Raw genomic sequence first — 21,048 nt, forward strand, 5'->3', positions numbered from 1 at the left:
ATAATGTACAGTATTTGAAAAATAATGTGTTTTTTGAACATTAAAGCATGTCAACATATTCTGTTACACCAAATGCACAAAATAATGATCTTTAAAAAAGCATCATATGACCCTTTAATAGAATATTCATTTAATTAATATTAATTTGTAATTGTGCATTCCTGTAGGGCTGCACCATAATGAATCTAAAAATGAGATATTATGTTAATACATATACATTTTATTTATACGGTTGTATATATACAGTACATAATGCACAAATCTGTACATAAGTCTTATGTTCCAGATGTATACTACATTATTATCATTATTACTATTATTATATACATTTTGTAAAATAAATTTCCTGATAAATTGTGATTTAAAAAAAAAAAACACACTCTAGGTTTGCTGTGCCTGTTTGTAGTGCTGCACAATTTGCAATTTTATATATCTGTATGGCTGTAAAATAAAAATATTTTTTTTATTACTAAATAAAAATATTAAACAACAATATTATGATTGTAATTTCACTGTAAAATATGAAAATTGAGTTTTTATATTTTTTCTTTATTTATGGTACAAATGTAAGATTACAATGCTACTATTTTTGGCTGTCTTAATTTCGTAATTTTTTTCAAATGTGAACACATCAAACATTTTTGACAGAAAACTGCTTGTGACCTTAAAGCTTCTCTAATATATTTAGCAGCCTTTGCGATTTGATAAAAATATCACAAGTTCGATTTTATTTGGAATAATTGTGCAGCCCAACGTTCCTGTAGTTCAAACAGTAAAGCGAGACGCTAGCAACGCCAAGGTCATGGGTTTGATTCATAGGAAATGCATCAAATGTTTACTTTGAATGTAATGCAAGTCATTTGAATAAAGGCATCTGCAAAATGCATAAATGAAATAAAACAAAAACAATCTTAATATGAAATGTTTTTTCTGGTTTTGATATCAGTCTTTGTAAAGCTCGTAAAACTCCAGCACTATCAAAACATTATTCTGTTTAACTTTCCTTTAATATACATGAACTCAAATTGGCATATTTTTTCTATAGTGATAAAGTTTATGATGTCTTTGTCTCTCTGTAGTTTCTCCAAGGGGAAACGCAGCAACCTGCGTCGTTCTTCGGTCCAAATGACCCTGAACAGCATCTCTGAACTTGTTACGCCACACGTGCCGAACGACAGCTCTAAGAGCCTGATGGAGGAACCTGCTCGTCGCACACGCCGCAACAAAACCACCGCCCCAGCTGAAACCGAACCTGTCAAACGCAGCACCCGAAATAAAGGCGGCGCCAAAGCCAAGGAGGTGGAAGAAGTGACAGGGAACATTCCAGAAGTGAAAGAAGCCGTTGAGGTGCAGGATTCAGGCTCCAATCAGCATCAGGTCCTGGTGTCTGAAGCCATGGTGAGGATTCCCTCCTCGGAGCGTCTGAGTGCGGATTCACTGCTGAACGCTGGTGTGTCTCTGGGACGATCTGCTAATAAAATCCCCATCGCTGCATCTGGGTTGCAGACAACACCTCAAGGCTCGTCTCGGACGTCAGTTCGGCGCTCGCTGGTGGTGCGCCGTTCTCTGGTGGACCTCAGGCATAGCATGACCCAGGAAGCTGTTCGCAGGGCATCCCGACGCTCTTTCCTGAAGAAGAAAGCCAGACTGGGAAACTCGACCTGCAGCAGCTCCGTCAGCGGTGAGACTAAGCTAAACTCGTATCAATTCGAGTCACCAACTCTGATTGTAAATTAATAGCTTGAGGCCAGTTTGAACACCTTAAAGGGATACTCCACCCCAAAATTAAAATTATCATTAATCACTTACCCCCATGTCGTTCCAAACCCGTAAAAGCTATAATGTTATGAAGCGACGAGAATACTTTTTGTACGTTAAGAAAACAAAAATAACGACTTTATTCAACAATTCGTCTGTCTCTCCGGATCACCGTAGCACGTTTTCCAGGTTTTCATCCAAAATATCTTAAATTGTGTTCCGAAGACGAACAAAGCTTTTACGGGTTTGGAACGACATGGGGGTAAGTGATTAATAGCAATTTTCATTTTGGGGTGGAGTATCCCTTTAAATAGGATTTATCTCTTTATCATTTGTGCTGTTTAAAGTGAATAAGTTTCTTTGTTAACTTTATGATGACATTTATGTCCTCATTGCTCTTTCCAGAGGACATTTGTATGGATGATGGAACTGAGGAAATGGAGAACAAAGAAGAACAGTGAGTGCTTTTGCTTTCTGTTTCAGTTGTTGAATTGTTTCTTCTGGGATTCAAACCCACTACCTTTCAGTTATCAGTTGAGAGATTTCAACACTGTTTCACGGTTCTGTTTTAGGATTGATGCACCGCAAATGGTGACCGAACCAGCCACTGAAACCAAACCTGAACCAGAAATCGTCCAAACTGAGGTGAGAAGAATTTTCTGCTGTGGTTTTAATTTACCTTTGCTAATAAGAGAGACACAAGAGCCAGATTTAAGGCCCATTCACACCAAGGACAATAACTACAAAGACAAAATTTTCTAAATCGTTCTAAATTTAAGAAAATAGCACCACAGCTATAACAATGATGTTACAGAGGAACAGTATAATTGATCATTTTCAAACAACTTTTTGCAGCTGATGAACGATACAGACATTGACAGCAATCCAAATTCACTCAACTTCAAAGAGCTTGAGCATTTAAAGCAGCAGACGACAACTGCAGCGCTTTTCTAATAAATATCCTCATATACAGTACTGTGCAAAAGTCTTTGGCCATTAGTGTTTTCAACAACAAAAAATGGTTTTAAGCCAGTTATTTCTATCTTTTGCTGTAGTGTCAATAGGAAATATCAGTTTACATTTCCATTCATTACTTTTGCCATTAATTATAATAATCCAGTGAGATTTTTGTATGTACAAGAATCTTGCGTTTGTTGATATCTTGCGCACCATTGTCGTCATCCAACCGGACAATTGGCAATCTGATAATGCAAGAGGACAATAGAAAACTGTCAGTTTATCAGTTAAAGTCAGTTCATTGTTGATTCAGTGATGTCATCGTCCAGCGCAGTTCAGTTCTCTTCAGAAATTGTGTCCCCAACTAAGCAAACCAAAGGCGACAGTGGCAAGGAACCAAAACTCCATCGGTGACAGAAATGGAGAAAAAAACTTGGGAGAAACCAGGCTCAGTCAGGGGGCCAGTTCTCCTCTGGCCAGACGAAACCAGCATGATGTGGTTTAATTCCAGGCTGCAACACAAGACCGATTGAGCAGAGGACTCTTCTGGTTCTTGTGGTCTTGTTCCTAAGGCCGACGAAGTCTTTGCCGAGGATCTGTCTCTAGGGCTCTGCATTTGACATTGAGAGCATAGGTAGGAATTTAGATATATTTTTAAGATGGAAAAATGCGGTTTTACAAATGCAAGAAACATGACTTTCAAAGGAAAGGTTGCTATCAAATAGCACACCTAGGTTCCTGACTGATGACGAAGACTTGACAGAGTAGCTATCAAGTGTTAGATAGTGTTCTAGATTATTAAATGCAGAGGATTTTGGTCTGATAATTAAAACCTCTGTTTTTTTCAGAATTTAGCAGTAGGAAATTACTAGTCATCCAGTTTTTAGTTTTCTATCAGCTATGCATTGTTAGTTTTGCGAATTATGTTTCTTTGGGCCACAAAGAAATATATAGCTCAGTATCATCAGCATAACAGTGAAAGCTAATACCATGTTTCCTGATGATATCTCCCAAGGGTAACATGTAAAGTGTGAAAAGCAACGGTCCTATACTGAGCTTTGATATTTGAGATCGGTCTGTAATTAATTCACTGTACTGAATAAATACCTGGGGTTGTATTTGTTTTCTTTTAAAAGAAACTAAAAGTAAGCAGATCTAGCAGTTTTTAAGGCTTTTATGTATGTTGAAGTACTTTCCCTCCATGCAATATGAAATGCCTCTAGTTTGGTTTTCTTCCAGCTGTGCTCCATTTTCTGGGCTGCTCTCTTTAAGGTGCGAGTGTGCTTGTTATACAACAGGGTCGGACTGTTTTCCTTAATATTCTTTAAGCATAAAGGAGTGACTGTGTCTAAAGTGCTAGAAAGAGAGTCAATAGTTTCTGTTACACCAAGTTTTTCTGAGCTATTGGATATGCTGAGGAATTGAGACAAATCGGGAAGATTATTTACAAAGCAGTCTTTTGTTGTAGAAGTGATGGTTCTACCATATTTGTAACAAGGAGTTGAATTTGCAGCTTTAGCTATATGGAGTATACATGAGACTAGATAATGATCTGAGATATCATCACGGTGATAGTATTAAATCTAAAGTATGATTATGACAATGAGTAGGTCCTAACATGTTGTCTAACCCCAATAGAGTTTAGAATGTCTTTAAATGCTGATCCTGTGATTCTTCATGTCATTCCAGATGGACATGATGATGGTGAGATCAGATCTCTGTGTGTTGTCAGACTTCTTGTGCATACAAAAATCTCACTGGATTATTATAATTAATGGCAAAAGGAATGTTTGGAAATGTAAACCGATATTTCCTACTGACACACTACAGCAAGAGACAGAAATAACTGGTCTGCATTTCTCAAAAGCATCTTGAGATAAGTTGATTGTAGAGACCATTGGTAGCAATGGATCTACGAGCTACTTGGGCTTATGATGCTTTTGGGAAATGCGGCCCTGGCTTAAAACCATTTTTTTTTTTGGGTGAATATAGTAATGGCATAAGACTTGTGCAAAGTACTGTAGTTAACTTTATAGTTCTTAGTGTGAACAGGCCTTGAGCAAACAGTTATTTCTGGTATGATGTTTGAAATCATTTTATTGCATGGTGCAATTTGTAAATAACTGGTGGCTGCGTGATTTCAAAGGAACCTGAACCCGAGAAGACTGAAGAAAAGGAACCTGAGGTAAATGAATACAAAGTTCCAGAAGAGATTGCGGAATCTCCCAGCACCACTGAGAACTATCGCTTCACACGATCCATGGCTCGTACTTCAGAAACAGGTGCATGTCTAACAGATCTGCTGATATTATATACAGAACGTATAATTGGGTTGACAAGTAAGATTTAAATTATTTATATATTTTCCTGTTATAGATGACAGTGGAGGGTCAAAATCCAAAGGAGATGGCCGGTGAGCGCACCGTTAATTAGTTTTCCTCATTATAGTTAGTGGATCTATGCCATTTGTTTTCTAATAGTCTTTGTGCTCTTATGTCAGGCCTACACGCTTAGGCTCAAAGCGTCATGCAGCTCAGGAAATCAACACACCCAAGAAGAAACAATCTCCTCCAAAGAAGTGCCTCACGGTATGAGCATCTCTGACCACAATAATGCTGCCCATCCACCAAAATGAAGCCACAACAGTCTTTTGAGTCTTGTTGAGAAGAAAGGCTTTCCGCAGAAGTCCACATGATGATTATCTGTGGTTTTCTGCATTCGTACAAAGGTTTTTTAGTGATTTGTGGCCAGCTTCTTGAGGATTGGATTAGCAAGTATAGTATTAAATCTAAAGTATGATTATGACAATGAGTAGGTCCTAACATGTTGTCTAACCCCAATAGAGTTTAGAATGTCTTTAAATGCTGATCCTGTGATTCTTCATGTCATTCCAGATGGACATGATGATGGTGAGATCAGATCTCTGTGTGTTGTCAGACTTCTTGTGCATACAAAAATCTCACTGGATTATTATAATTAATGGCAAAAGGAATGTTTGGAAATGTAAACCGATATTTCCTACTGACACACTACAGCAAGAGACAGAAATAACTGGTCTGCATTTCTCAAAAGCATCTTGAGATAAGTTGATTGTAGAGACCATTGGTAGCAATGGATCTACGAGCTACTTGGGCTTATGATGCTTTTGGGAAATGCGGCCCTGGCTTAAAACCATTTTTTTTTTTGGGTGAATATAGTAATGGCATAAGACTTGTGCAAAGTACTGTAGTTAACTTTATAGTTCTTAGTGTGAACAGGCCTTGAGCAAACAGTTATTTCTGGTATGATGTTTGAAATCATTTTATTGCATGGTGCAATTTGTAAATAACTGGTGGCTGCGTGATTTCAAAGGAACCTGAACCCGAGAAGACTGAAGAAAAGGAACCTGAGGTAAATGAATACAAAGTTCCAGAAGAGATTGCGGAATCTCCCAGCACCACTGAGAACTATCGCTTCACACGATCCATGGCTCGTACTTCAGAAACAGGTGCATGTCTAACAGATCTGCTGATATTATATACAGAACGTATAATTGGGTTGACAAGTAAGATTTAAATTATTTATATATTTTCCTGTTATAGATGACAGTGGAGGGTCAAAATCCAAAGGAGATGGCCGGTGAGCGCACCGTTAATTAGTTTTCCTCATTATAGTTAGTGGATCTATGCCATTTGTTTTCTAATAGTCTTTGTGCTCTTATGTCAGGCCTACACGCTTAGGCTCAAAGCGTCATGCAGCTCAGGAAATCAACACACCCAAGAAGAAACAATCTCCTCCAAAGAAGTGCCTCACGGTATGAGCATCTCTGACCACAATAATGCTGCCCATCCACCAAAATGAAGCCACAACAGTCTTTTGAGTCTTGTTGAGAAGAAAGGCTTTCCGCAGAAGTCCACATGATGATTATCTGTGGTTTTCTGCATTCGTACAAAGGTTTTTTAGTGATTTGTGGCCAGCTTCTTGAGGATTGGATTAGCAAGTTTTTGATCAGACGAGACAATCCATTATGTGTCCATTTGTTGTGTCCCTGTAGAGTATCACTCCACACATGCGCTCGTTCGTGCACACTGTGCAGAAGAACCAGATGCTGATGATGACGCCTGGCTCTCTGGGCCGCAGCACCATCATGAAGTCCTTCATCAAACAATCTGCCACCAAAACTGACGTCAAGGTGAGCAGGGATATTTTTGTATTTCTGAGTAGTCTAATATGTTGGGTTGCATCAGCTGTAGATGTAGAAGTTGTTTAGTTGGTAATTGTACTTCCTGTCTGTCCCCCTCAGTTGGGCTCTGGCTCTGTGGTGAGTATAAACACAGTGAATCCAGACTGAGGTCATTTCCACGTCAGTCAAAACTATTTATTTCTGTTTGACTATTCCTGAATTATGATTGGCCATTTGTTTGTTGGTTACTTACACTACCGTTCAAAAGTTTGGGGGTTGGTAAGATTTGTATTTTTATGGTTCTTAAAGAAATTAATGCTTTTATTCAGCAAGTTTGCATTAAATTGATCATAAATTGAGCTGTTCTTTTGAATTTGTTTTATTAATTAATTAATTTAGTTTCCACAAAAATTAAGCAGCTCAACAGGTTTTCAACATTAATAATCAGAAATGTTTCTTGAGCATGAAAACGGCATATTAGAATGATTTCTGAAGATCATGTGACACTGAAGACAGGAGTAATGATGCTGAAAATTCAGCTTTACATCACATGAATTTCATTTTTAAATATATTCAAACAGAAAACAGTTATTTTAAATTGTAATAATATTTTTACTGAATTTTTGATCAAATGCAGCCTTGGTGAGTATAAGAGACTTCTTTAAAAAAAAAAAAAAAAAAAGTATCATGTATAGCACAGCTGAGTACACTTAGATATTCTTAAGATTATCTATAGAAGTACTAAAGAATAATTTTTAGTATATATTATACAAATTTAGTGTGTGAAAATTGAGCACTTTGAGTACATTATGGAAGTGCACTAAGTGTACTGCAATAAAGTGTTTTTTTTCACCTGTGAATGCATTTTAGAGACGCTTTTATCCAAATAAGCGACATGCATTGCATCAAATTAGAGGAAAAACTGCAACAAAGCTTTAGCCTTTTTGCCACTTTTGACGACTTCTTATAGTGTTTCTCAAATTCAGTTTCCACTTTTCATTTAGAATATCTGGTTACAGTTCTAATACATCTTTATACATAGACTCGTGTTTACAGTACGGGGTGTAAATTCAACATGGCTAAATGTTTTAAAACAGCAGTCCTCCATTATCACTGTCTTAATGCATTATTTTCAGTGTCAGAACCTTTAAAATTATATTTAGCACATTGCGTTCATATCCTGGTCACATCTGCTTTCCTGTATATATTAAGGATATGCCGGTATCAATTTTTCATGTTGCGAATAATTGCTAATGCTTTTTATCACGGTATACGGTATTATCACAATGTTGAAATTTAGTTGCAAAAAAGTATTGTCATAAAACAGTTAACAGGTTTAATAACTTTTTGAACATTTAAATGCAATAAAGCAATACACAAAATGTATAAAGTTACAAATTTTACACAGATTACAGTGCAAAAGAATTATAAAGATCAATAAGTATCACTTTACAATAAAATCTAACCTTAGTTAATGCATTAACATTCACAATGAGCAATAGCTACATTTGCTACAGAAGTTATTAATCTTTGTTTAAAATAAAAATACAAGTCTCGGTTCATGTTAGCTCATTAACACAGTTGCAACTTTTGATTTTAACAACGTGTTATTAAATATTAGATTTACCTAAGATTAATTAATGTTCAGAATAATTTTTATTGGCGGTTTGTTAACTAATGAAGCCTTAATGTAAAGTGTGACCGAACAATAACGAATCAAAACACTTTCAAACAATATTACATCACATGAATTTCATTTTTAAATATATTCAAACAGAAAACAGTTATTTTAAATTGTAATAATATTTTTACTGAATTTTTGATCAAATGCAGCCTTGGTGAGTATAAGAGACTTCTTTAAAAAAAAAAAAAAAAAAAGTATTACTGATCCCAAACTTTTGAACAGTAGTGAAACTCATACTGAACTTCCTTTAATGGGCACTTCACTCTAAACTGAAACTGACCTGCCACTGTACCATTCAGACTTTGTCAGATTAACCTCATCACTCATGTGGTGTATGGATGTGTGTGTTTGTGTTTTGGGAAGTTCACATTCACCCCTTTTTGTATCGGAGACATTTGCCAGAAATCTGGCTATTGTTTTTAATCATTGCTTTTCACATAAAGCCAAATAACCTGTCCTTATATGTTTAAACTCTAGCTTTCATCATCATTGTTTAAAACCTGAGTCACTGACTTGATTCCTGCAAGTTTTTTTATTTTTATTTTTTTATGATCACTAAAATTGTCACTTTTCCTCCAGGAGCGAGAACGGCAGAAGTGGGACGCCTTGAACAAGAAAATAGAACAAGAGAATGAGCGAAAGAAAAAGACTGAGGAGGAGAGGCGAAAGAAACAGGAAGAAATTAAAAGGTTGGAAGTTTCTTTTCTGAAATGTGACCCTGGAGCACAAAACCAGTCATAAGGGTCATTTTTTTTTTATTTAGATTTATACATCATCTGAAAGCTGAATAAATAAGCTTTCCATTAGGGATGCACAATTAATCGAGTTTCTAATCGCGATTACAATTACGGATGCCACAATTACATAATCGTTCAAAGCCGCAATTAATCGAAGTCCACTTATGTTATTCTAAGTGTTTTTTTTTTCCTTTCTACAGGTTATCTTAAGGGTTTTTCTGTTGTTTTAATTTATATAATGCCATGCATATTTGAACTTTTTTAAATTATTATTTAAAGAAGAAACCAATCCGATGTATAGTTGACATTTGAGGCTTAATACTATAGAAAAGCAATAAAAGCTTTTCAGTTAGTGTTTTCAGCTCGTTTATTTTTATATAAAAATACGGCATGTAGTTGCTTCAAACAATGGTATAAACATCATTCAATGTAAATTGTGATAATCGTAATTAATAATCGCTATTACAATTTCGAGGGAACAATCGACAATTATGATTTGTCAAAATCGTGCAGCCCTACTTTCCGTTGATGTATGGTTTGTTATGATAGGACAATATTTGGCCGAGATGCAACTATTTGAAAATCTGGAATCTGAGGGTGCAAAAAAATCAAAATATTGAGAAAATCATCTTTAAAGTTGTCCAAATGAAGTTCTTAGCAATGCATATTACTAATCAAAAATTACGTTTTGATATATTTACGGTTTATTATCAGTAAAATTACGGTATATTACGGACTTAATATCCTAATGATTTTTGGCATAAAAGAAAAATCGATAATTTTGACCCATACAATGTTTTTTTTAGCTATTGCTAAAAATATACCCAAGCGACTTAAGACTGCTTTTGTGCTCCAGGGTCACATATGCGTTTGCCATTGATCGATATGGTACTATTCAATAAATCTGAATTATTAATGCAAGTGTGAATGCAAATCAGGACTCAAAAGTGAATTCTGTCCGCTTTAGGAAGCGGGACGAGCGTTTGAAACGGGTTGTTGAGGCTCGAGTGAAAGGTGAAAAGGAGAAGGAGCAAGAAAAGAAAAAGAAGATTGAAGAAAAGATGGCACAGCTGGAGAAGAAAAATGACATGGTACTGAAGTAACCCACACTAACTTTCTAGTGTTAAGTTGGAGTGTTTAATTCAAGTTTTTCATAAGCTCTATGGTGTTTCTCTCTCTCTCTCTGTCTCTGTCTCTTTCTCTTTCTTTCTCAGCTGCGTGTTGAGCGGTTGGCTGAGGAGAAAGCCAAGAGGAAGGTGGCCACTAAACGACAGGAAGACCTGGAGCTGCGCAAGAAACAGGAAGAGGCAGCCAGACAAAAGAAACTTCAGCAAGTTGTAAGTCAACCTCAGCAATCAAAGTGGAGAGTCCATGTTGAAAGAAATTCAGCGTAGGCGATGGATGACCTCAACAAATAATGAAAGCGTACTTTACACACAAATTGTATATTTATTTTTTGCAACAACTTTTCAGTCCAATAGCAAATAATATTGAGCCTAATATGATCGATGTATTTTATTTATAGATTTACGTTTTATAAAAAACATTTGTCTCCTGCTCACTAAGGCTGCATTTTTTTAATCAGTTTAGTGAACAGTAATATGAAATATTATTACAATTTGAAATAGAAATCTAGAAATGTTTTTACGGTCACTTTGGATCAATTTAATGCATCCATGAATAAAAGTGAATTTTTTTATTTATTTTAATTTATACCGATCCCAAACTTGTATAATTTATTGATTTCATTTTTTGTCGCTAATTGTAGTTCATATACTTAACCATTTTAATCGTTTATATACTTGTCGTTTTCTTCAGGAGGAAGAGGAGCGGCGACACCTGGAAATGCTGGCCAAACGCAAGGCTGAAGAGGAGCGAGAGAAGGCCCGCAAACTGGCCGAGGCCACCCGCGCTCTGGAACTGAAGAAGGAACAAGAGCGGGAGAAAGAGAAGGAGCGGGAACGAGAACGCGAGCGGGAGCGAGAGCGAGAAAGACAGGCTGAAGCTGAGAAGTTGGTGTTCATTTTTCGTGCATGTTTAAAATGAAACAAGGACATTTAAAGATACTAAATATGCATGTTTGTGTCTCGCAGAGAAAGACTAGAGAGAGAGAAGGCTATCGCTCTTCAGAAGGAACTGGAGAGAGCAGCCAGAGAGAAGGAGATGGAGGAGAAGAGGAAGATGGTGAGAATTTAGTTTCTGTCATGTGGAATGTCATTGGTCCAAAATCAAGCTCCTTGTAACTATATATTAAACATCTGATGTCTTCTGCTTAACTGTGATTATTGTTTTCAATAAGGACAGAACAATGATCGACAATTATAGAAGATGTGTAGCACCTGCTTAGTACCTGACACTTGTGTTACATAACGATCCCAAAATCTTATCAAATTTGTGTTCCTTTAACAGGAAGAGCAGAGACAGGCTAAAGAGGAGAGGGAAGCCCAAAGGAAATGTGCTGCTGCTGCTGCAGCCTCTGCCCCGGCGCCCCCTACAGTTACAGCACAGGTAAAGTCTGTTTGTGTTTGTTTGTTTTAAGTATTATTTATGTACTCTTATAGTATTTAGTCATTTTGAATTAGCTATATATATATATATATATATATATATATACATGCATACATATAGATTTATATTTATTTTATTCAAATATTTTTTGTGCATATATTATAAACTGTTTTTATTCATACATTTTATATTTGGTACATTCTAAATCCATTTGAAATGTTTTTGTGAAATTAACAGGTCTCTGCCGCAAAAACACATGCAGCTAATATGCTCAACACAACTATAACTAAGAGTTCAGCTCTAAACATGACTGTAGATATTGAGGTAAACACCTTTGCTTTCCCAGTTCTTTCCATGCCTGTTCATTTTTGTTGTCTTAAATGCTTAGTATTAAATAATATACATATACTAAAGCTCTCATTCCATCTCCATAGAGCTCTGTTCTGAAAACTCCAGCTGGGAAAGGAGCTGCTCACAATAAGACCATAGATCACGGAGCTGGACTAAACGTGACCGTGGACATTGAGGTGAGGTCACGGCAGCGGTTATGTGTCTTTTTCCCTTGCTGAAGGAGGGAAAATGTTGGATAAAATTACTAAGCACAGAATGGTTCCCCAAGAAGGAAAGCGATGAAGACTTAAATTTCCATTTGGATATTTTTTTCCTTGTAATATAAGCCACTGACTACTTCTAACTTGAGTTTTTTTGTTTGCTTAGAAACACACAAACCAATCTCAGATGTCTGGAACAGCTGGTTTCTGACCCCATCTCTTGTTTTATATTTCACAGCAGTCTCCACAGTCATACCAGATCACCCCTAAGGGCCAGAAAGTGACTGTTTTAATGAATCCTGAAGATTACGGCATGGACCAGAACAGTGATGACTCAACAGATGATGAATCTGCGCCCAGAAAACCCATCCCATCCTGGGCTGAGGGTATGATGCTTCTTGGCAACTACTGGAAATGGTTTTTTTGTAGTTACAGTTCATGTTATGTTCTATCTGAGCACTGGTCCACATGGTTTTCACTGAATTCTGATTTGAACATTTTTGGATATACCATTGTAACTTTTAGCATGAACTATCAGCTCATGTTTATTCTGTGGTATCGACACCATTGCTACTCTATTATCCCGATGTGATGCGTGTTTTGTGCAGGTATGCAGTTGCAGCAAGCCATCATGAAGCACTATTACAATCCACTGGATCTCAATTCATATTTCGGAGAACCTGAACCACCCAAACTGGAGGCGATCTTCAGACGGACCAAGCCTCGCTTCTTTAAACGCACTAGCTCTGCTGTCTGGCATTCTCCACCACGTTTGGGAAATCTGGGCAATTAATAATCAGATGTATTTTTTTTTCCCCCTACTTTTATTCTGTCGTCTTTTTTATGTTGTTGTCTTTTATACTCTAAACTCACTTTAATAAAGCCTTTTAAAAGTATATATGTAAGTAGGTTAGATTGGGGGGGGAAAGAGCAGAATGTGTAATTTAGATTACACAAAAGAAGATGGGGTTTGATGCCAGTTTTCTGCCGCACAGATTGGGATGGGCTCGGTTTAATTTACCTGCTTTTTTTTTTTATGGGACTACTTTGTCACCCATGTATTTAAATATAGCGTCACATGTAATAAATCTGGAAATGTGCACAGGAGCTGCTGCAAATGGGATGATGTAGAAAATATGGGGATGGCATTTGACTACAAAATTCACTTCACGAAGAGTGTCAGAATTACTCTGGACTGTTAATAAAAGGTGTAATTTCTAAATGTCCGTGCAATTATTTTTAGTAGTTTGTCATGAATGTAATTTGAAAAGTCTGAAAGCTAAATCTGGGTGCATCGGTTACAATTCTTTGACTAAAAAAACCTGAGGGAAATTGAAAATCGTACATTTTATTCATAGCATGTTCTAATTTCTTTAGTCATTCGTGCCACACAGTACTGTTAGAGTTTGTTGTAATTTAGGGAAGCATTTTTCTAGTACAAAAACAAAAAAAAGCTTCGCCACAACTTTTTCTAACTTGATTATTTACATAAAGAGCCAATTAGCCATTTTAAGATTGACTGTTAGCTTGCATTATAAAATCAACTTTTAAGTATATTTTCAAATATTGAACCGATTTCTGTAATTTAATTTAACAGGATAGAATGGAGTGAGACAGACAGCATTATACCACAAACATTAAGAACATCATGAAACTAAAATATTTCTAATTAAACTGGTTCGTATGGCTCCAAATCATCACATTTGCTCAAACTAGACTAGATAACTTAAAAATCACCTTCACTAGTGATTATAACCCAGATTGCACAGGTAAGTGCAAGATGTCTGTTAAAGATCGCTACATCTGATAGACGTCTTTAAGATGTCAGTTTTACATGCATTCTAAATGATAAACATCTTAAAGACATCTTCTAAACGTCTATTTGACATCTGATAGGAAACGTCCTATAGACGTATTGCAGATGAGCAAACTCTAAAAAAATATGTCTTGAAGATGTAAATGCAGTCTTCATCTATCTTGAAACGGGTGAACTTATTCAATAAAGACATGATGGGACATGGAAACCCACTGCAAACTTGAATGACCATCAGAAATGTGACCCTGGAGCACAAAAGCAGTCTTAAGTCGCTGGGGTATATTTGTAGCAATAGCCAACAATACATTGTATGGGTCAAAATTATTGATTTTCTTTTATGCCAAAAATCATTAGGATATTAAGTAAAAATCATGTTCCATGTAAATTTCCTACTGTAAATATATCATGTATTATCATTATGATATGCATTGCTAAGGACTTAATTTGGACAACTTTAAAGGCGTTTTTCTCAATATTTAGATTTTTTTTTTTGCACCCTCAGATTTTCAAATAGTTGTATCTCGGCCCAATATTATCCTCTTCTAACAAACCAAACATCAATGGAAAGCTTATTCAGCTTTCAGAAGATGTATTAATCTCAAAATTGACCCTTATGACTGACTGGTTTTGTGGTCCAGGGTCACAAATGTGTACTTCTGGCTGTAAAGTGTTTTGATAAACAACTGAAAGGATATGTAGAGAAAAAGCATTTGCTAAATGAATAATTATGTTAGGGTCTGCCCAGAATCCCCAGGACAGTTCTGGTAAATTGTAAATCTCATCTGTAAGTCGCTTTGGATAAAAGCGTCTGCTAAATGACTAAATAAAATAAAAAAGATAAAATAAAAAGCTGTCAGAGGAAGGCCAGTACGCATGCGCATATGGCGGCAGTTACTCGTCTCGTGAGCGCGCACGCAAGTGGAAAGTTTCATCGTCACTAACGTCGTCGCGCAGCCAAGGGACAACAATCACCCAAGAGAACGAGCTGGAATCAACACGCAGGTACGTTAGCGATTAAAACACGTTTATTATTAGAGTAAACAGAGCTGGTTGTGTTACGATTGGTCACTGGTTTATTGTAGCTGCTCGTTTTGCATTATAATAACAGGTGCAGTTAACGGCCACACGCCTAATATAGTCCCGCTATTTAAAGCATTTGTGAATTTACGCCCGACTAGCGGCCTGATATTTTTTATATTTATCATAAATTAGCATTTCGACACTGCACATGTTTACATATCATATACAATACATTCACTCACTCACTCATGTTTTGAATAATTACGTTCGCTTTGGATAAAAGCGTCTGCTAAATGACTAAATAAAATAAAAGAAATAAAATAAAAATCTGTCAGAGGAAGGCCAGTACGCATGCGCACATGGCGGCAGTTACTCATCTCGTGAGCGCGCACGCAAGTGGAAAGTTTCATCGTCACTAACGTCGTCGCGCAGCCAAGGGACAACAATCACCCAAGAGAACGAGCTGGAATCAACACGCAGGTACGTTAGCGATTAAAACACGTTTATTATTAGAGTAAACAGAGCTGGTTGTGTTACGATTGGTCACTGGTTTATTGTAGCTGCTCGTTTTGCATTATAATAACAGGTGCAGTTAACGGCCACACGCCTAATATAGTCCCGCTATTTAAAGCATTTGTGAATTTACGCCCGACTAGCGGCCTGATATTTTTTATATTTATCATAAATTAGCATTTCGACACTGCACATGTTTACATATCATATACAATACATTCACTCACTCACTCATGTTTTGAATAATTACGTAATGTTGTATAAAAGGAAAATCAAATAAACGTCGTGTTGTCATTGGTGATATTATATTGAATTTTGTTTGATATTGTCGAATATATTGAGTATTTCGATTTAATTTGGTAAATTAGTACAGCGCATCTTGACGTCGAGCCATGAATAACGTTAGATGTCAGACATGGCCTCCGTACAATGACAGAAATACACGCATAACATACAAACTACTGTTTTCATTCCTGTCAGTACACGTTTCGTCACGCAGGTACCAAGATATTAAGATGAACGTGATAACTAGACTGTTTTAGATTGTTAAACGAGATAATTATTGTGTAATAATACAGGATGACGCCACACCGTTTTTTTTTTTTTTTTTTACATAAATCTGTGCACTGTAGATGTGACCGGGGCTAGTTGTCACGCTTTTGCTCCAGTTAATTTTTGTTAGGATTGGATTATTTCTGTAGAGACACAAACTACAAAATCTTGACTATTCTGAGTAAAAAAAGAAAAAAGAAAAGAAATGGTTCAAGTTAACGCTATAGCAGGGCATGTTGTCACAATGTATGGGGAAATTTGTCATAATAGCAAAAATATAAAAGACAAAAAAATTTTGACCAACAAATAGTGTAATTAATATATAATTTCTAACATTTTAAAAACAAGTGACAACTTGCCCCACCCCAACATTTATGGAAAATGCCCTTGTACGGAGATCATAGTTCAGTTAAAGTCCTTAATTTTCCTTCAAATCAGTTACTTATGAAAATGTTAAAGATTACATAGGGGGTTACTTCTGAATATTTTCACACACACCCACATTAGGGTTGGGTACCGTTCACATTTTAACCGGTACGGTACCGGTATCGGTACCTGAATTATCGGTGAAAATCAAATGAATTTTGCTGAAAATCAAATGAAGGCATTAAACATTTATTTTAAATCAAATGAAAATTAAACCCTTTTATTTTTTGGCAAACAAACTGAGGTTTACTGTTGAAATTAATACATGGAAGAAAATTGTGTGATTCCTTTAAAAAAAAAAATTAATAGGGTAATAATTGTATAATTTTTTTCTACAATTAAGTGATTAATCTGGTTGTAATATTTATTTTTATCATTTAATTGTTATATTTAAATTTGATAGAAAATTTCAGAACATTTCAGCTTGCCCTGTGTGTTGTTTAAACGAGTTGTTTAAACAACACATGTTGTTCGGTACCCAACCCTAACCCACATACATATTTAATTGATTTCTTTCCCAAATTGCATTGACTGCTCTAAAATATGAGACACCAATGTTTCAGGAGTTAGCTATGCAAAGATTTGATTTCAAAAACAGTATCATAGCTATTAAACTATATCTTGTTATGATTTTAAATCTGTATTTAACCTCAATGTAAAAAGAGCTGCTGAAGTCTGATTTTGTGGTGGCTGTGCCTTAAAATTAAATTATTATAATCTTAATTCAATTGATGAAGGATTTTGAAAGTCTGACAGTAATCAGTGTTGAGTCCTACTGTAAGGTTAACCCTGCCTGCTTTAAATGTTTCAAAATGATTTACAGTTGAAAACATTCGTTAGAAATTTAGAAATAGAGAATTTAGAAATGTAATCAAATGTAATCAGTTACATTACTTTAGTAAAGTAATTTAAATAGTTACACTACTTGTTTCATTTTAAATAGAGTTAATTTAACCAGTAATTTGTAACCTATTAAATTTCCAAAGTAACCTTCCCAACACTGCGTATACAAAACATGTATAAACTGTGTAAATATTTTGGTCAATGAAGACCTTTCTGTTTCTGTTTTTCTCAATCTCTCTCCGGACTTTCTGTCAGTGGTAATTTGTGGGGATCACACATTACACAACTTTTCTTTAGGAACAATTGCAGACAACTCCGCCTTTTCTACAAACTACGTTTCACAACCAATCACACGTGAGAATTGAAACGGGAAATTGTTCTCATGTGAGAATGGATTTATTTCTGTGAAAAACAGTAGCCTGCAAAAAACTTGCAATCTAAGTTGTCTACACTGATTTGCAGTGAAAAATAAAAATAAACAAAGTAGAATATGAAGGAAAGAGAATGGTTGCTTGCTGGTTTTCTGTTGCACATCTATTATGACTCCTCCTCCTGAACTTTCCCTTGCCCTGTATCGTCATTTCCAGTCAAAACACTTCACAAAACACTTGCAGGACTGTGAGTTGCCGACAGTTCCAGATATTTAGCATGCCAAATATCTCACGTGCATCGGCGCTTCTCCCAGATCACGTCTTTGATAACATGCACTACGCAATTGTCACTCACATGAACGAGCACCGATTTTTCCTCAGATTTCAAGCATTTATCAGCAATTTCCACTAAACTGTTGGCGAGTGAAAATCTGGGCTAAAATCATGCAACGTGTGCCTGGCATAAGTGACACATCTCATTTGACAATTTTGAAAATGATCTCTTCATTGAACCTCTCTTTCTTTTTCAGAAATGGGTCGATTAACAGTACTGTTACTCTGTCTGGCTCTTACGGTGTCAGTTTTGGCAAGACGAGGGAGTGGCGGTAAAGGCGGATTCAGCTGGGGCAAAAGTGGCGGAAGCTCAAACAAAGGTGGAAGCAGCACAGGAAGCCGAGGTAGCAGCAGCAGCAGTAGCAGCAGCAGCAGCAATAAAGGCACTAAATCACGTGGGACACACTCGTCCCCTGGAGACTATCCTCGGCAACCTCAAGTACCAAACCAGAATCCACCGCCCTACCCTGGTACTGGAGGTGGGTATCCAGGGCAGGGCAGATATCCACCAGTAGGCTCTAACCCAGGTCAAGGATACCCTAACCAAGGTAGCTACCCAGGACGTGGTGGCAATCCGGCCCAAGGTGGCAATCCGGCCCAAGGTGGCTATCCGGCCCAAGGTGGATACCCCGCCCAAGGTCGTTACCCGGGCCAAGGTGGTTACCCAGCTCAAGGTGGTTATCCACAAGGTAACTACCCAGGGCGTAGTGGTTACCCAGGACAAGGTGGTTACCCAGCACAAGGTGGTTACCCAGGGGGAGGATCATATCCAGGAGCAGGTTCGTACCCCAACAGGTACCCTGGACAAGCTGGAGGATATGGAAATCCTTACCCAGCTGGAGGCTCTTATCCAGGTTATCCAGTCCGTGGAGGTTCCAGCCCTAACCAGTTTGGTGGAGGTTTTGCAGGAGCAGGAGCAGGTGCAGGTGCAGGTGGATATCCAGGAGCGGCACAATATCCTTACTGGAACCCCAACAACAAAATCATGAGCCCAAGCTACGGTGGCAACTACGGTAGTTATGGGTATGGCGGCAGATCACCTTTCGCCCAGTCAGTGCAGAGCATGGGTATGGCCCCTTCAATTCAATCAAAGGGGTTTGGCAAGCAGGCGATTTTGGCTGCTGGGGCTGGGGCGGTGGCAGGTATGGCTCTGGGATATGGCCTCGGAAGTTTCCCCCGCCCCCGTTTCAATTTCCACAACCCACAGGAGGAATACTACTACAATAACTACATGTACAAACGTTACGGCCAACCTCCCCCTGATGGTAACGTGAACGTGAATGGGAACACTAACTCTCAAGGTCGAAGCCCAGGCGATGCAGGATCGACCTCTGCCGGACAAGGAAACGTTAACCCTCATGACATCTTCCAAAATCCTCCACCGCAGTCCTATGATAGCTTCATGGACAAGTGTATGAAGAGGACAGACTTGCTTCGAGAGAAACCGGAAGGAAGATCGAGGAGATCCACTGACTTAGTTGAGGCTCAAGCAGCAGAAGTAGGCGATGATCCTACTGGTGCTCAAGAAAACACCACAAGCAACAACAGCACTGCAGAAAGAGACATATCCGGAACCAATTCATTTGTAACATCAAGCCCGCCCGAAACACCCAGTCAACCTCAAAAGCAGACCCAGGAAAGAAAAGCAGAAGCTGAAGATGACGATGACGATGACACAGTTAGCATTATGGAGATTGGCTATCCTGTGCTAATTGAGCAATTGAAAGCACGCCGTTGTGTCGAGCTCTACATGGCCTATGCTGAACAGCATGCAGAAAAACAAGTGCAAGATCGCAGTAACATAGATGATAGAACCAGCAACAGTAGTGGTGACATACCTGGACCCTTCAGCCATGGAGTTATGCTACTCTTTACTAGCATTCTGTCGCTTATCTTCAGTTCCCTTCTACACTAAAATTCTGGAAAAAGTTACACATATAGCCATTGAGTCAAACTGAGAAATGGACCGTTCGCACCCATCACGTTATCTGAGGAATTTGTCTAGGATGTTTAGAGGCTTTGGACAAGGTATTCTCGAAAGACTACTTGAAGATTCAACAGAAAGTACTGACACTTCTCACAATGACTCCTGTATATTTACTAACTAACTAACTAAATTGCAACATGAGCCACCTAACAATTTGTCATGAGCCCACATCTCAAAGCAAATTCCAAAGGAGCTAAAAACATTTGCATACATTTACTTTTTAGAGTGTTCACATTCCATCACTGCCACGTTCTTGCATGTGTTTTGGTGAACACTAACTTTTCCTCCAAGACTGCATAACGCATGTCGCATGAACCCTTTATTATCTTCAGTTTAAACAAAATTGTGCATGGCATTGGCTTTTGACTTATTGTTTTCCACTGGCAACAGCAATTACAACTAACCATGATTATTTTGTTGTAGAATAGAATGATGGCTTCCAGTTCTGTTCTCATGGCAGTTCTTTTGAGAACAGTTCTGTTCTCTGTTCGGATGGCAAACCTATATGTGTAGTAAAATTTTGTGTTGTAGTGTTAACTTTGATTGTTTGGACTGTTAACTTAGGGATTAACTTTCTACTGATGTATTTATATCTTTTAAATTATAATTATAAACATAATGGTTTTTCACAGTCCTCCACTGTTAGCTTTGTTATTTTTACTTTTTAGGGGCCATTCACAAAGAATGTGTTTTTGTATTCTACTCCATTGTTTTTCTGTATAAACATAGACTAGGCGGACATCTTTGAACACTGACTCTTTTGAAGTAAAAACATAAACACTGCATTTTTAAAATGCAGTATCAAATTAAAAAACAATTTGAAACACACA

At 37.3% G+C, this 21,048-nt stretch overlaps 2 protein-coding genes across 8 annotated transcripts in view; both read left to right on the top strand.

Annotated features, from left to right (window-relative positions):
* The window catches only part of incenp (inner centromere protein), a 15,867-nt gene extending 2,300 nt beyond the window's left edge, over positions 1–13,567 (top strand). For 2 of the 5 annotated variants that reach the window (XM_016503000.1, XM_016502999.1), the window contains exons 4-21: positions 1,080–1,681; positions 2,164–2,215; positions 2,331–2,403; positions 4,862–4,997; positions 5,092–5,128; positions 5,216–5,303; positions 6,749–6,886; positions 6,998–7,015; positions 9,141–9,250; positions 10,266–10,389; positions 10,513–10,635; positions 11,117–11,310; positions 11,392–11,482; positions 11,708–11,806; positions 12,044–12,130; positions 12,241–12,333; positions 12,596–12,743; positions 12,966–13,566. In XM_016503000.1, the coding sequence (XP_016358486.1) occupies positions 1,080–1,681; positions 2,164–2,215; positions 2,331–2,403; positions 4,862–4,997; positions 5,092–5,128; positions 5,216–5,303; positions 6,749–6,886; positions 6,998–7,015; positions 9,141–9,250; positions 10,266–10,389; positions 10,513–10,635; positions 11,117–11,310; positions 11,392–11,482; positions 11,708–11,806; positions 12,044–12,130; positions 12,241–12,333; positions 12,596–12,743; positions 12,966–13,150 (2,398 nt within the window). In that variant the 3' untranslated portion in view covers positions 13,151–13,566. Of the gene's footprint in view, positions 1–1,079; positions 1,682–2,163; positions 2,216–2,330; positions 2,404–4,861; positions 4,998–5,091; positions 5,129–5,215; positions 5,304–6,748; positions 6,887–6,997; positions 7,016–9,140; positions 9,251–10,265; positions 10,390–10,512; positions 10,636–11,116; positions 11,311–11,391; positions 11,483–11,707; positions 11,807–12,043; positions 12,131–12,240; positions 12,334–12,595; positions 12,744–12,965 lie in introns of all 5 variants that reach the window. The other 3 variants (XM_016503003.1, XM_016503001.1, XM_016503002.1) reach the window with 3 other exon arrangements.
* A 1,554-nt stretch (positions 13,568–15,121) lies between these two features.
* On the top strand, positions 15,122–21,048 carry LOC107701073 (glutenin, high molecular weight subunit PW212-like). Of its 3 annotated transcripts, none has more exons than XM_016503005.1 (2): positions 15,122–15,175; positions 18,429–21,048. In XM_016503005.1, the coding sequence occupies exon 2, from the start codon at positions 18,431–18,433 to the stop codon at positions 20,144–20,146; it is 1,716 nt and encodes a 571-aa protein (XP_016358491.1). In that variant the 5' UTR covers positions 15,122–15,175; positions 18,429–18,430; the 3' UTR covers positions 20,147–21,048. The 3 variants fall into 3 exon arrangements, with proteins under 3 accessions (XP_016358491.1, XP_016358490.1, XP_016358492.1); XM_016503004.1 differs by lacking the exon at positions 15,122–15,175 and adding an exon at positions 15,591–15,673; XM_016503006.1 differs by lacking the exon at positions 15,122–15,175 and adding an exon at positions 15,597–15,647 and having other exon boundaries at positions 18,427–21,048.

Source organism: Sinocyclocheilus anshuiensis, unplaced genomic scaffold (genome assembly GCF_001515605.1).
Source record: "Sinocyclocheilus anshuiensis isolate Anshui unplaced genomic scaffold, SAMN03320099.WGS_v1.1 scaffold1468, whole genome shotgun sequence".
In the NCBI taxonomy this organism is placed as follows: domain Eukaryota; kingdom Metazoa; phylum Chordata; class Actinopteri; order Cypriniformes; family Cyprinidae; genus Sinocyclocheilus; species Sinocyclocheilus anshuiensis.